We start from the raw sequence: 16007 nt of genomic DNA, 5'->3' as shown, positions 1-16007 counted from the left end.
TCAGTTTGAAAGCTTTAATGACACAATGCTGTTACCTATATGGAAGCTCTTACTGTCCAATATACCTCACCAATCAAATCTCAAAAACATTCAAATCCCTCCTCAATGATCATAGCACCCAACAGGAGTGCCAAACACAAGACTGAAGCATTTTCAACCATCTTCAGCCAGGAGTGCCAAATGCATTATCCATCTCAACCTCCTGCTAAGGTCTCTGCCATCACAGATGTATGGACCCAGAGAACATTCCAGGTATACTGTTGAAGACTTCTGCTCTAGGACTAGCCATGTCTTTAGATGATCTGCCCCAGTACTTACAACACTGGCAGCTACCCAACACAAATGGAAACTTGTCCAGCTATAGCCTGTCCACAAATGACAGGACTAATCCAACTCGGCCAATTACTGCCTCAGTCTGTACTCAATCGTCTAAAGGATTGAATGCATTGTTGACGGTGCATTACTGATGGCACTTCCATCAGTAACATGCTCACTGATGCCCAGCTTGGATTCTGTCTCACGGCGCCGAGGTCCCAGGTTCGATCCCGGCTCTGGGTCACTGTCCGTGTGGAGTTTGCGCATTCTCCCCATGTTTGCGTGGGTTTCGCCCCCACAATCCAAAAATGTGCAAGGTCGGCAGATTGAACATGCTAAATTGCCCCTCAATTGGAAAAAATGAATTGGGTACTCTAAATTAAATTTTAAAAAGAGCTTGGATTCTGCCAGGACCTCATTACAGTTTTGCCCCAAACTTGGACAGGAGAGCTGAATTCTAGTTGAGGAGAGAATTTGGTATCAAGGTGACCCAGTAAAATTGAAGTCAATGGAAATCAGGGAAAACTCACCGCTAACTGCAGTCATACTTAGTACAAAACAAGACAGTTGTTTTTGCTGGAAGCCAAACTCAGCCCCAGGACTCTACTGCAGAAATTCACCAGGGCAGTGCCATGGGCCCAAGCATCTCCAGCAGTTTCATTAATAATCTTCCCTCCTTCATGTCAGAAATCTGGATGTTCACTGATCATTGCAATGTATTGACCCACTCAACTCCTCAGATCATGAAATAGTCAGTACTAAAATGCAGCAAGATCTGGGCAACATTCAGGCTTGGGTTCATAAACAAAAAAAAATAACATACGTGCCACACAATCTGCAACAAGAGTCTAAGCACCTCCCCATGACATTCAATACAATTACCATTGTCAATTCCTTTACAATCAAGATCCTGGGAGTCAGCATTGACCATTAACTGAACTGGACCAACCAGATAAACAGTGCAAAACGTCAGAGGCTGGATGTTCCACAGTGATTCACTGCACAACTCCCCAAACCCTTTCCACCATTTACAAGGCACAGGTCAAGAGTCTGATGGGAGTCCCCACTTGCCTGGATGCTCCTCCAAGAGGCTCAGAGCCATCCAGAACTAGGCAGTTCAGTTGTTTGCCACTTTAAATATTCAATCCTTTCATTAGTGGTTCTGTGTAATGTCTGCAAGATGTACTGCAGCAACTCACGAAGACTACTCGTGACTGCAGCTTCCAAACCCCCTAAAGGCCTTGTGCCCTGTGACTGCTTTTGCTATGTAACTGTTGAATTATATGGAGGCTTTGTGCCTTGTGACAGCTTTTTGATCTGTAACTGTTGATAACCAAAATAGTTCCAAACCCCCTAGAAGGCAGAGGGCAGCAGGCGAATGGGAACTTGCAACCTCCAAGTTCCCCTTCAAGTCACATCACCTTTACTTGGAAATGTGTTGCCATTTCAAAATCCTGAAATTCCTAACAGCATTATGGGCGTACCTCAACCACATGGGCTGAAGTGGTTTAAGAAGTCATCTCACCACCACCTTCTCATGGGTAATAAATTCTGGCCTTGCAAGTGATGTCCATATTCCATGAATGAATAATTTTTTAAATAAGTTTCTATTTACAAACCAACAAGAATGAGAGATACTAGCCCCCTAAACTGGTCATCAGGGTCCACAACACAATAGTGGAAAAAAGAGGCACTTGCAGATAGTGTATTATGAATATTTCAAAAACAATGCAAGTTTGTTCCTGGAGGTGTTACTGGTACCTGGAGTTTTCAGGCTGGATCTCCATCCTCAATAGCAACAATTTAATAATCCCAACTTTGATTGGAAGAAAATATCTAGGACATTATATGCATCATTCAAGAGGAGCTTGTGCAACTGAATCATCTTCATGGGTCATCCAAACATGTTCAAATCCTGGAGATAGTTCAGAGATAAGCCACAAACACCACCGCGGTGTCGGAGGACTGAGCACACGGCCAGATTGCAGAAATTTACAGGTCTGAGCTTTGACAGGACATCAATGAGGTAATGGGTGGGAGTGAGGGTGATTGGAGTGGGGGAAAGAGGGGGAGGAGAAGAGAGAGAGAGGGAGAGGAGAGGGAGAGGAGAGGGAGAGGAGAGGGAGAGGAGAGAGAGAGGCGAGAGAGAGGCGAGAGAGAGAGAAGAGAGAGAGGCGAGAGAGAGAAAAGAGAGCGAGAAAAAGAAAGAGAGCGAGAGAGAGAGAGAAAACACAGACAGAGAGAGAGAGTATTACTGATGCGGTATCTACAAAACACTTTAGAAATGCTCAAGATGCATTATTTCAAGGTAAACCTTGATGGGATTGGGGGGGGTCAGGGCTCATTTCTGAACAGTCTTTGACACTTCAGAATTTTCCTTGTGACAGAGACGCAGATGATTCAAATTGCTGAAATTTAGAACTGCCTGGAAGAATAACTTCACAAAAATGCTTAACAGGGAGAATAGTGAAGCTGGAAACCTTAGAGGCCATCTATTTCTGAAAAGGTGGTGGGATTTGAGGGAGAGAATTGCACAGTATTTGGACAGCAAGAGGGAGTGAAAATTTCCCCACAATAAATCAAAAAAACCTTGAATTCCCCTTCTCTATTTACAGCCATCATATAGGAACCAGAATTCCCTAAGCAGCAATGCAAAATGCCTTCCTTACATCAGCGGCCAGATATAATGCATTCTAAAAGATCAAAGCAGTTTACCATAACCTGCATTAATGGCAACACCCATGCAGGTTATGATCCGTAAAACAAGAGTGCAACCTAGCACTTAGATCAATCGCTTACCAGATGGTATATAAAAGATACAGGTGTGATTTACATCGTGTGCAAGCAAGTCAACAATCACATGCCTGTCTAAAGAGAGCACACATGGTATCAGTGAAGCTTCAATTCTCACCAATGAGAAAGATTTGCATAGCACGAGTACTATCTTGCAAAACAATCTAATATACTACTTGCTCCATTTCCCATTATATATTAACACTAGCCACGAGAGAGCAGGGGAGTGGTAGCTCCTTCAGAGCTGGCAAAAGCACGATGGGCTGAACTTGTGTGTTGTGCAGTACTATGGGTTCTATAGCAACTCATTCTTCAGCCTTACCTGAATAGCTGCAAATGCCAGAGCAGCCGTTATAACATACATCATTATTTCCTGTAGCTTTTTCACCACCAGAACTTTGCACCCCTGTGAGATTAAAGGATAAAGTAATAAAAATCATACCTTTTTGTTTCTTACCCCCTGCCACAACTACCCCACAAGTGTTCACTATTTTCTCTTGGAATCCTCCTGTATCACTGCCAAGTAGTCACCCATGGGAGGGCCAGTGGGTATCACAGCTAATACTACCCTCAAAACATTTGCTGCATTGGATAATGAATCGGAGTTCCCGGTTGAATCTTTTTTCTCCGTCCCTCCTCTCCAGTCCAGAATACCAAGGTCAACAGCAGAACTTGACCTGGATAAGATCAGCTAACAGCACGGATTAGACGTCACATGTCACTTAATACCACATCAGATTGTGCCTTTATCCACTGGGTTATATGGAGCTTGGTCACAGATTGGTCATGGTTTCATTAAATGGCAGGTTAATCAAGCTCGAGAGGTTAAATAGCCTACTCCTGCCCCTCTGTATTCTTATTCAAGGGCAGGGTGGATTAGAGAGAGAGAGAGAGAGAGAGAGAGAGAGAGAGAGAGAGAGAGAGAGAGCGAGAGCGAGTCTATTTTTTCCTCAGTAACTGGTGTCACATCAGTAAAAGCATGAACGCAATGCAGGTTTTTTTTAATAAGTGTTGGGAGATTAGCCACAGAAGTAGTAGCTGGAATCAGTGTGGTGCAATAGAGCAGCATGTGGCTGTTTCATCCCCGTACATCTCCAACCACACTTGTATCATTATGGAATAGTGACAAGCAGTGGGCTGGGAGATGGGGGAAGGGAGTACAGAATCAACCATAGGCCATGATTTCATAGCCGAGGTCATAGAACATACAGTGCAGGAGGACATTCGGCCCATCGAGTCTTCACCAACCCACTTAAGCCCTCACTTCCACCCTATCCCCATAACCCAATACCCCTCTTAACCTTTTTTTGGGTTACTAAGGGCAATTTATCATGGCCAATCCACCTAACCTGCACGTCTTTGGACTGTGGGAGGAAACCGGAGCAACTGGAGGAAACCCACGCAGACATGGGGAGAACGTGCAGACTCCGCACAGACAGTGACCCAGCGGGGAATCAAACCTGGGACCTTGGCACTGTGAAGCCACAGTGCTAGCCACTTGTGCTACCGTGCATAGGTGTATCGAACAAACCTAGAACCAGTAGGTTGTCTTTTTCCACACGAGCTGGATAATGGTTAGCAGGTGAAATGGATAACAAACCTTTACCTAAGCTTTTGAAAAAGCAATGAATAGAGATTTAGGACATGTATCATGAAAATTAGATTAATTTAGTTATGGCCTTAATTCTGACTGCAATGACAGACTTCATGCATTTTGCAATTAAGAAGTTTGCAACAAACTTTTGCAGTTAAATTTTAACTTTTGCATGGATTCAGAGGGCTTAATGGTCCTTTGTGCCTATTAATTTTCTCTAGTTTAGACATCACTAGTTAAAAACAGTGAAGCATTGAATTAAGTTTGTTTTAAATAAGTGTCAGTTTTAATAAAGGAACTGCTTTCGGAAGTAGTGGGACACTGCCAAGACTGCTCTTTCCTGTTTGTTCCAAGAATGTGGTGGTGTGTCTGGAGTGATTATTGTAGTCTTCCAGAGCATTAAGAGGCAGCCACGGAGTAAGAGCAGAGTTACATGTTGACTAAACTAGAAAAGGGTGGCAGCTTTCTTTCCTGAAGGTCATCAGTGATCCAGTTGAGCAGTTTTATTAAAAGAAAAATAAACTGCAATCCAGCTGCTTTTGTATACTTTTCTCTCCCTTGGTGATGGCCCACAAGCAACTAGATTTACTCAATTCAATTGCACAACATGCCACGGTGGACCGGAATTATGGGCTATAACCTGTCACTGCTCTCCAGCCTATGAAAATGCACAAGTCAGCAGTTCGTTGTGCCCAACATAATTTACTTTGGCAGCAGTGAAGTTTGTAATACACTGAAATTAAACTTGCGACTACACATTTCAGATACTTTGTTTTTATGAAAGCTCATTAAAGAGACTGCTGGGGAGAGGGGGGACAGGAAGGGATCCCATCTGAAGTTGAGACCCAGTATGAGCACGCACAAAAGGAAAGAAAAAGCACAGAACGATAGAAGGTGGGCGGGCTTAGAAAAAGACTCCAGAAGGGGAGAAAATGAGCAAAGAAAGGAGTTGCACAATTTTAGAAAATATTAATTTGAAGCAGGAGGTCCTGCAATGACTCTCTAATTAACTGATGCAAGGGTGCAGGCAGAAAGGGAAGGTTGTAAGACATTGTACTATACACCAAGAAAGGCAGAGTGCTTCCGCAAATGGCGCAATTAATAACCTGCTTCTATGGGACGAATCCATTGAATCTCTACAGTGCAGGAGGTGGCTATTTGGCCCATGGGTGCGCACCGACCCTCCGAAAGAGCACCCCACCCAGTTCCACTCCCCCACCCTATCCCATAACCCCACCTAACCTGCATATCGTTGGACACTAAGGGGCTATTTAGCATGGCCAATCTACAGCACCTGCATATCTTTGGGAGGAAACTGGAGCACCCGGAGGAAACTCACACAGATACCAGTCACTTGTTGGTATGCGGTCTCACCTCGGAATACAGGTCCATGGGGCGGCTCATGTTGCCTGTGCAGTTGCTGACACCCAGTTTGCAGCAGCTGATTGGTACGCTATTGTTCCTCGTCTGTTTGAACCACTGTGTATTTTCCCAGTCAGAGTAATTGTGGATGCCACAACAGCGCAGCTAGAAAACAGAAGCATACATTTAATTTGTAGTCACGGCACTCCTTACACCATGCAGTTTTCAAATCAGTATCCCTAAATCCATGAAACAACCAAACACATCAGATTTCCCAATTTTTCTTGATTTGGTGATTTGCTGCTGTAATTTTGTATAAATTCATTTGCAGACTGAGAGTGGCTCTGGCTGGGCCAGCATCTATTGCCCATTCCGAATTGCTCTTCAGAAGATGGTGGCAAGTTGCCTTCTTGCATTGCTGCAGTTCACGGGTTGTAGGTACACCCATGGTGCTTCTTGGGGATTAAAAATATATTATTTGTACCATTTGTTGTTCTTTTAGGCAGGCAGCCCACCCTTTCAGATGTTAGGATAGGAGGAGCCCAGTGAGTACATTGATAAACATCTGCTCACCACCTAAATCCACAAGAGATAACATCCATCATTAGATAACATACAGCCAAGAAACTCCATTTTAGCCTCTCCTAGCCCAGGGAATGAGAAGTAACTTGCAGCAGCCCAACTACTCCCATAACTGCGGTCACTGAACGTGGCAGAGTCCACAGGTTAAAAAGGAAGGGCTTTTTACAGTTCTTCACTCATCTCACACAATCGTGAAGGAACAACTGCAAAGCATTTTAAGTAATAAAATTTAAAACTGGGTCAACTAAATTTTCCAATGAATTTAGTATTTTCATTTAGAACAAAGCAATAGGATTATATTGCAAGGATGTACAGTAACACTAGAGGGGATTGAATCATGTAAGCCACAAGAGAAGACAGTCATCGCAAACATTACTGTGTTTCGTGTCGCAGAAAAATCTGTACATAACTCTTCCAACTTTCCAGAGGCAGAGATCATATCTTTCACTTTAAATTACAAATGTCAAGCTTTTGTGTAGGTTTGTTCAAGACAAACATGATTACAACATACGTAAGTGCAAAAGAGTAGGGAGGTACAATGCCTGCTCTATGTCAAAGCAGTAGCTGCATTGTAATTAAGCAAGCTTCAAAGCCACTGGGCTGGAGGTAGATGGGAACATGGTCTAGGACTTCAGATTTCTGACTGTTATCCGTCTTTCAACGGAGACATTAAAACGGTCTGCTCCAGCGTAGAGATACTATGACATTAATTGAAGAGAAGGGCACTTCCTGTGTTCTGACCAACATCCTCCCCTCTCAATAAGTAACCACATAAAAGCAAAATTAACTGGATATTCATCCTACTGGTTTGGCTGCTCCTTTTGCCTTCCGTAAGCCTAAATATAATTCACTTATGTCAGTGCCGGGTGATGAGCCTTTCAATAACATTGATTCGCATCCGCAGTATTAGATTTTGTTATGATGGCTTTTCACCACTGAATAAATCTCCCAATAATAAAAGCACATAGATCTTGGGTTGACTGATGAGCACAAGAAGCAATATAGGGAGTAAGGAAGAAAGTTGAGAAGTCAGACCTCAAAAGGAAGTAATTTCGGAACCAATTAAAAAAAAAAAAATCACTACCAGTGCTACATGCTAGCTAAGAGTAGAAATAGCAGCATATATTGGACAAATACATGGCTGAAGAGATGGTATAAGGTGGACGGTTTCAGATTCCTTGGTGATTGGGGCTGGTTCCGGGGGAGGTGGGACCAGTTCAAACGACGGGCAGGACCGGGACTGATGTCCATGGGGAAGTATTTGCGAAAGCGGCTGGGGAGAGTGTAAATTAAAAGGACAGGGGGATGGGAACCTATGCAAGGAGCCAGAGGAGGAGGAAACAAGAACAAAAACAAAAGACAATAAAGGGAATAAGAAAAGTGATAGGCAGAGACACCAAGGGCCAGATTCAAACAGGGCCAGTGAAAAATAGAGGGTGGGACAAGAAATGTTCAAAAGACAAGTGCCTTAACGTGCAGAGCATTCACAATAAAGCAGATGAACTAAATTGCGCAAATAGACGTAAACGGTATGATATAATCAGGATTTTGGAGACATGGCTGCAGGGTGATGCAGCCATGTGATGGAATAAATGAGAGGTTATCTACTTTGGTAGCAAATACAAGGCGGCGGATTATTATCTGACCTGCCATAAATTAGGAGAGGGGAATGTGCAACGAGACCTGGGTATCCTCATACACCAGTCACTGAAGGTAAGCGCGCAGGTGCAGTAGGCGGTAAAAGGTGGCAAATGGTATACTGGCCTTCATTGTGAAGGATTTGAGTGCAGGAGCAGGGATGTTTTGTTGCAATTATACAAGGCCTTGGTGAGGAATATTGTGGGCAGTTTTGGTCTCCTTGTCTGAGCAAGGACGTTATTCTAGAGGGAGTGCAGCAAAGGTTTACCAGACGGATTCCTGGGATGGCGGAACTGACCTATGAGGAGAGATTGAATCCGTTAGGAATGTATTCGCTTGAGTTCAGAAGAATATGGGGGGTGGGGGGTCTCATAGAAACCTATAAAATTTGAAGAGGGCTAGACCGGGTAGATACAACAAGGATGTTCTCAATGATGGGGGTGCCCAGAGCCAGGGATCGCAACCTGAGGATACGGGGTAGACCATTTAGGGCAGAGATTAGGAGAAATTGCTTCATCCAGAGAGTGGTTGGACTGTGGAAATCGTTACCACAGAAAGCAGTTGAGGCCAAAACATAGTGCAGAAGGAGGCCATTCGGCCCATCGAGTCTGCACCGACCCACTTCCGCCCTATCCCCGTAACCCAATAACCCCTCCTAACCTTTTTGAACACTAAGGGCAATTTAGCACGGCCAATCGACCTCACCTGCACGTCTTTGGACTGTGGGAGGAAACCGGAGCACCCGGAGGAAACCTATGCAGACCCGGGGAGAAAGTGCAGACTCCGCACAGACAGTGACCCAGTGTGGAATCGAACCTGGGACCCTGGCGCTGTGAAGCCACAGTGCTAGCCACTTGTGCTACCGTGCTGTCCAAAACATTCTATGTTTTCAAGAAGCAGTCAGATGTAGCACTTGGGGCAAAGGGGATCAAAGGACATGGGGGAGAAGCGGAATGGTGAAACAAAACGGAGAACATAAGCGTTGATTACTCCTACCTGTCTCTGTACATAATCAATTGCACGACTGGCAGCATCCGGGTACGTTCCATTGTATTCATTGTACACTTTCTGAATACTGTTATCAACTTCATCCTCCACCTGCACAGAACAGAACAAGGTTTAGGCTGCCACATGCGGACTAAAGTCACAGTAAAGTAAGGGTGAGTCATTGTGAGTAGGAAATTAAACAATGAGCACCAACTGCAGTAAAGCTTTCCTCACATTTCTTTCGAAAGAAAAAGAGAACAGAAAATAACTACGATGTTTGCTCCTTAATAGTCCGGAATTCTTCAGGTAATGCTCGAATCGGGGAAGTGAATCAAAACACTTCATACACAGAAGGCTCATGAGAAGTTGTATAACAGCATGATACAAGGTTAGTGTTGTTACAATATTGCAAGGTGACTTCACCCAGACCAGCTTCACTTGCTCTATATGCAAGATTACAACTACAACATGGACCCTGTACATTTTCTGAAATGAAATTTCTCTTGTAGCTGCACCTTGGCCAGTCATGGTGGATCAATGTTTTTTTAAATTCTTTCACAGGATGTGGGCATTGTTGGCTAGGCCAGGATTTGCTGCCCATCCCCAATTTTCCTTGGTGGTGTATGTAGATTTGCCTTCTTGCACTGCTGTCAGTCCATGCGTTTATAGGTACACCCACAGTGCTGTTGCAAAGGGTGTTTCAGGATCACCAAAGTAGATTAGCTTGCAAATTGACTGCCTTACTTCACTTTAGTGGCTTTAACAGGGTGTGACATTTGCATCGGCCTTGGGAGAATTACTTGCACTCTGCCAGCAGACAGCAAACCCGCAAGAGTTTAAACAGCACAAACCTCTTAGCTCTTTCAGCTCTTAACACCAACACTCATGGGACTCCGGGTTGAACCAAGGAGAACATAGTTGCATGGGGTTTCAACGGAAGTAAAGCTGCCAAAATGTACAAAGTCCATGAAGCTAGCAGCCAACGGTACAAACAAACTATTGAATCCAAAGCTTACTTTTTCCAATTACCAAATCTATGTAACAGTCAATTTCATTACCTGAATGGATCACCTCAGAACTGAGTGCCACATTTTGAAAGACGGATATAAATACTTCCTCCTACATCTGAAGACAATGCCTTGTTGGTTAAGCATAGAATAGACAGATGGGGGGGGGGGGGGGGGGGGGGGGGGGGGGGAAAGAGAGAGAGAGAAAGAGAAGAGGCCTATTCCAGCTTCTCCACCCACAATTATCTCATGGTGCTATCACAGCATTTAGCTCTTGTATATAAATTCCTTTCGAAGGTTCACCACCACTACCCTACTGCCTATCCCATGTGTTACTCAATGGGCAAAGTACTCCCTGACGTCAAGCCTAAACTGGTCTTATTTTTTTTCTAAACTGTGTGCCCTTGTCCTGTTTATATGGCTTCAGTTATTTAAAATTCATTTCAGGGATGTAGGCGTTGGCTGGTCCGGCAAGCATTTATTGCCCATCCCTAGTTGCCCTTCAGAAGTTGGTGGTGAGTTGCCTTCTCGAACCGTTGTGGTCCACGAGGTATAGGTACACCCACTGTGCTATTAGGGAAGGAGTTCCAGGATGTTTCCCCAGCGACTGTGAAGGAACAGAGGCATATTTCCAAGTCAGGATGATGAGCGATTTGGAGGGGCACCTCCAGGTGGTGGGGTTCCCAGGTATCTGCTGTCTTTGAGCTTCTAGATGGTAGTGGTCGTGGGTTTGGAAGGAGCTGCCTAATGAACCTTGGTGAGGTACTGCAGTGATTCTTGTAGATTGTACACACGACTGCTACTGTTCGGCAATGGTGGAGGGTGTGAATGTTTATGAAAGGAGGAGCAATTAAGCTTTGTCCTGAATGGTGTTGAGCTTCTCGAGTGTTGTTGGAGCTGCACTCATCCAGGCAAGTGGATTCCATTACACTCCTGACACCTTGTAGCTAGTGGACAGGCTTTTGGGGGTCAGGAGGCGAGTTACTCACCACAGGATTCCCAGCCTTTGACCTGCCCTGGTATCCACAGTATTAATATGGCTAGTCCAGTTCAGTTTCTGATCAATGGTAACCCCAAGGATGTTGATTGTGCATCTTTGCTACCCTTTCAAATTGTGTTTCAAAGTGGAAAAGTCCAAGGTTTGTGATGCACGATCAATGACCACTAAAGTCCAACTGAAGGCTGTAGTAAGCTAGATGTTTCCCCCAGCAGCTCAGGTACAGAATGAAGGCTGCTGGGGCGGCACGGGCTCTTATACCCGTCTAGCAGGGCGGAGCTACCATACAGCTTGACCAATAGGAAGCATACAATTTCTACCAATGGTGTTCCAGCATTACCAGGTACCGTAATAACTCTACTACCACAGTTTGCCAGTCACACCTCGTAAATTGACACAATGACCAGAGTGAATTCTTCTGGTTTCTCTCCAGATACTTCCTTGCGCTTACATATCTCCCTTTTGGTACACGATAAGAAATAGATGCAATACTCAGGGTATTGTCTGATCGTAATAGCGTACATACCACATCTGACTTGTTCAGGGACTTGTAACCCTGGGCAATGTGATTTAACTTTACATTTACTTTGTTGATGGTTAGGCAAAATTGTAAGAAACGCTGAGATCTGAACTTGCATGTCCTGGCTGGGAACTGGATGAGAGATACTATAGGTCCCTGAACCACAAACAGTGTCATTCAATTGCACAAACTAACATTAGAATTGACATCGATAGATAACATGGTTGGCATTGCTTGCCCTACAGCTTTGCAGTTGCGGACAACGGCCAATTTTTTCCCTTTTACTTGAAATTAGTATTAGCACCCGACTAATAGGGAATTAAAGCATATCAAGCAACTGTGGATTGAAGTTTACCTTTGCTCTGTAGATGTAGCCAAGTACCACGACAACCCATTCTGTGATGAAAACTAACAGGAGAATCAGCACAAACTTTTGGGGGAAAAAAAAGAGAAAAAATATATATAATTTCAATTTCTGCAGAATTACTTTGGCATTGTTAACCTGTGTTACTGTTTTGTTTTATTCATTCATGGAGGTGGACATTGTTTTCATATTTTTTTATTCTCCTTCTTCTTCACATTTTCTCCCAAATTTACACCCAACAATAAACAATAATCAGTAATGAATGTAATGTCAATCCCCATATCAGTAACAACGATCCCATCCTCCCACCAAACCCCAGACATTGGCCCGCATGTTAACATAAACAAATCACAAAAAGGAATCAGGAATCACCCATAGTCACCATTAACACAGTCTTGCCCCCCCCCCACCCCACCCACTCCCAGCCCCCAACCCCCCTAACGTTCGATGTGATCTAAGTCTCGAAAGTGCATAATGAATAGCGCCCATGAATTGTAGAATCCCTCCATCCATCCCCTCAGTTCAAATTTGACCTTTTCAAGCGTTAAGAATTCCAGCAAGGCCCCCTGCCACACCAGGGCACAGGGTGGAGAGGTTGATCTCCACCCTAACAGGATTCGCCTTCGGGCAGCCAACAAGGCGAAGGCTACAACATCTGCCTCCGCGCCCGTTTCCAACCCCGGCAGGTCCAACACCCCGAATATGGCCTGCCGAGGACCCAGGTCCAGTTTCACGTGCACCACTTTAGAGATTACCCAAACCACCTCCTTCCAGTAATCCTCCAGCTTTGGACAGGACCAAAACATATGAACGTGGTTTGCGGGGCCTTCCCCGCAACGTTCACACTCATCTTCTACCCCCTCAAAGACCCGGCTCATCCTCGCCCTTGTAAGGTGCGCTCCATACATCACCTTCCGCCGTACCAGCCCCAACCTCGCACAGGAGGTGGAGGAGTTCACCCTCCGGAACACCTCACACCAGAACCCCTCCTCCATACCCTCTCCCAATTCTTCCTCCCACTAGTGGTGCCTTCTCCTCCTCCAAAATAGCCCCGTAAACCGTCGATACTACCCCCTTCTCCAGTCCCCCCCGTCATCAGCACCTCCTCCAGCAGTGTGGAAGCAGGCTCTTTTGGGAAGCTCTGTATCTCCTTTCTGACAATGTCTCGAACCTGCATGTATCTAAATATTTCCCCCTGCTCCAGCCCATTCTTCACTCCCAGCTCCTTCAATCCTGCAAAATGACCCTCAAGAAATAAATCTTTGTGTGTCCCAATTCCTTTCTCCTCCCATCTCTGAAAATTTCCATCCCACTTCCCTGGCTCAAATCTATGGTTTCCCCGAATCGGTATTTCCCTTGACCCTGCCCCCAACCCGAAGTGCTGTCAAAACTGCCTCCAAATTCTCAACAAAGCTATTACTACCGGTCTCCCCGAGTATCTCCCCGGGGCCGTCGGGAGCGGCGCTGTCACAACGCCTTCAATCCTGGCCCCCTACCCAAACTCTCCTCCATTCTGACCTATTGGGAGTCAACCCCTCTGACCCAGCTCCGTACCTTCTCCACATTTGCTGCCCAGTAGTAATACATCAGGTTCGGAAGACCCAAACCCCCTGCCTGCCTTCCTTCCTCTCTGTAGTAGCACCTTTTTAATAAGCCGGGAAGGTTTTGACCACAATCTAGTAAGTTTCATGGTCAGCATTACTATTGAGCTTTCGAGACCAAGCTTATTTAAATAACCAAATTTAAATACCCCGGCCGTTTTCTTTAAGTAGTATTCATCAGGAAGATAAATAATGCAAGTGTGATGATCAGAGATGTGGAGTCATAAAAATTACAAACTTCTTTGCTGCTGTGCATCATTAGGGTTAGTATACTTAAGCCAATTTTGTTTTAATGTCGTCACTCACACATGCCACCTATTCATGCAGTCAATTGAAAAGCAATTAACTTGCTAAAGATTATACAACTGTGGCAGACTGTGTTGACTGTAAGAAAGTCATTTTTTTAAAGTAATGTTATTGAACCGGAGTTAAGATGCATACAGACAGTATGTCTGCTAGAGCTGTGCTTAAGGTGTCGTAAAAGGTAGGTCATTGATTTGCAGGTGAAGTGTTCTGCTAATAGATCTTAAGAACCATTTACTTGTTTACAGATAGATAGCTAATTAGGTATTGTTTATATTTGTAGGATCCCTGGGTGTAGATAATTTATGGGGTTTATTGTGTTTGGACTTGATTAAACAAGCCAAGGAACATCTTGTAAAAAGAGACAAAAGAATGCCTTCTGATTTGGGCAGTGAATATGAGATGCCAGATATGTCTGAAAAGGCAGTTGGTCCTGGAACTCGCATCCAGACAGAAATGTTTCAGTTTGGTCCTGAACAGTTCTCACCCCAAAGGTTCTCCACATAGAAAAGTAAGCTCAGTGGTTCACACTGCAGTCTCACGGTACCGAGGTCCCAGGTTCGATCCCGGCTCTGGGTCACTGTCCATGTGGAGTTTGCACATTCTCCCCATGTTTGCATGGGTTTCGCCCCACGACACAAAGATGTGCGAGGTAGGTGTGCAAGATTGAACACGTTAAATTGCCCCTTAATTGGAAACATTGCCCCTTAATTTATAAAAAAAGTAGAAACCTTTATTCATGAGTGGTATATGAAATGTATCAGTTTGCTTAATTGGAATATAGTGTCAGGCTTAAGAGGTTAGTTACGGTTTTCTCATTTACTTTTTAAAAAAATTTAAAGCGCCCAATTTTTATTTTCCCAATTAAGTGGCTATTTGGCATGGCCAATGGACCTACCCTGCACATCTTTTTTGGGTTGTGGGGGTGAGACCCACGCAGACACGAGGAGAATGTGCAAACTCCACACGGACAGTGACCCGGGGACGGGATCAAACCCGGGTCCTCAGTGCAGTGAGGCAGCAGTGCTAACCACTGTGCCACCCGAGGCAAAAATATTTTAATGAGATCTATTTTAACTGCATTTCAACTACAATTTTAAAGCTGAAGTGTGCTTGAGACAGCACATTTTACCTCAAGTTAACTTATTTGTTCAGGTACTATATCATTCAGAATACTTACAGTTGCCAGGCCACATCGGCTTTCACGGATAGTAGCACAACAGCCAATCAAACCGATGATGAACAGGAGTGTCCCAACCCCAATGATGACAACCGCAGGAATTAGCGTGTACACATCTTCAAAGAAGTGGTCGTAATCGTCGTACGTAATGAAGACATAGGCCCCCACGTAACACAGGATCCCTGCTGCCGCCTGTACAAAATATTTTTTTAAATTAGTACATTGAATAAGTTGCAATTCTTTTTGCCTGCAATCGAGACACTTTTCTGATCAATCAGCTGTTTGGCTTTTGACCACAGGTTCCAGCTTTATTTTCATTGGGTTGTGGGTTTATTATCCATCACCAGTAGTCACAAAGTTTTTTTGTTTTTTTAAATTGAGTGTAACCAATTATTTTCTTCCCCAATTTAAGGAGCAATTTTTAATGCGGCCATTCCACCTACCCTGCACATCTTTGGGTTGTGGGTGTGAGACCCACGCAGACACGGTGAGAATGTGCAAACTCCACATGGACAGTGACCCCGGGGCTGGGATCGAACCCGGGTCCTCAGTGTCGTGAGGCAGCGGTGCTAACCACTGTGCCATCCCTCAGCTGTCCCAAAGTAGTGGCTGTTTTTACAACAGAGAAACTTCCCACGCCACTGTGGTGGTGATCTCTGTAGGTGCATGCACACAAGGGGTTAATGGGTAGATAGCAGCACCACATGATCACCAGAGGGATGGACCAACAGGGGTAAAAAGGGAAACCACACGGGGTCTCTGTC

General features: G+C 44.6%; 1 protein-coding gene across 1 annotated transcript in view; it reads right to left on the bottom strand.

Moving 5' to 3' along the window:
- Positions 1–16007, bottom strand: part of LOC140404358 (tetraspanin-3-like) — a 76902-nt gene that overhangs the window by 21488 nt on the left and 39407 nt on the right. The window contains exons 2-6 of the mRNA XM_072492779.1: positions 15244–15435; positions 12151–12225; positions 9281–9382; positions 6077–6229; positions 3431–3514 (exon numbers count right to left, since the gene is read on the bottom strand). Of these exons, the coding sequence (XP_072348880.1) occupies positions 3431–3514; positions 6077–6229; positions 9281–9382; positions 12151–12225; positions 15244–15435 (606 nt within the window). The remainder of the gene's footprint in view (positions 1–3430; positions 3515–6076; positions 6230–9280; positions 9383–12150; positions 12226–15243; positions 15436–16007) is intronic.

The sequence above is a fragment of the Scyliorhinus torazame genome, chromosome 30 (genome assembly GCF_047496885.1).
Source record: "Scyliorhinus torazame isolate Kashiwa2021f chromosome 30, sScyTor2.1, whole genome shotgun sequence".
NCBI lineage: Eukaryota > Metazoa > Chordata > Chondrichthyes > Carcharhiniformes > Scyliorhinidae > Scyliorhinus > Scyliorhinus torazame.
This window is presented reverse-complemented; position numbering and strand designations above follow the sequence as displayed.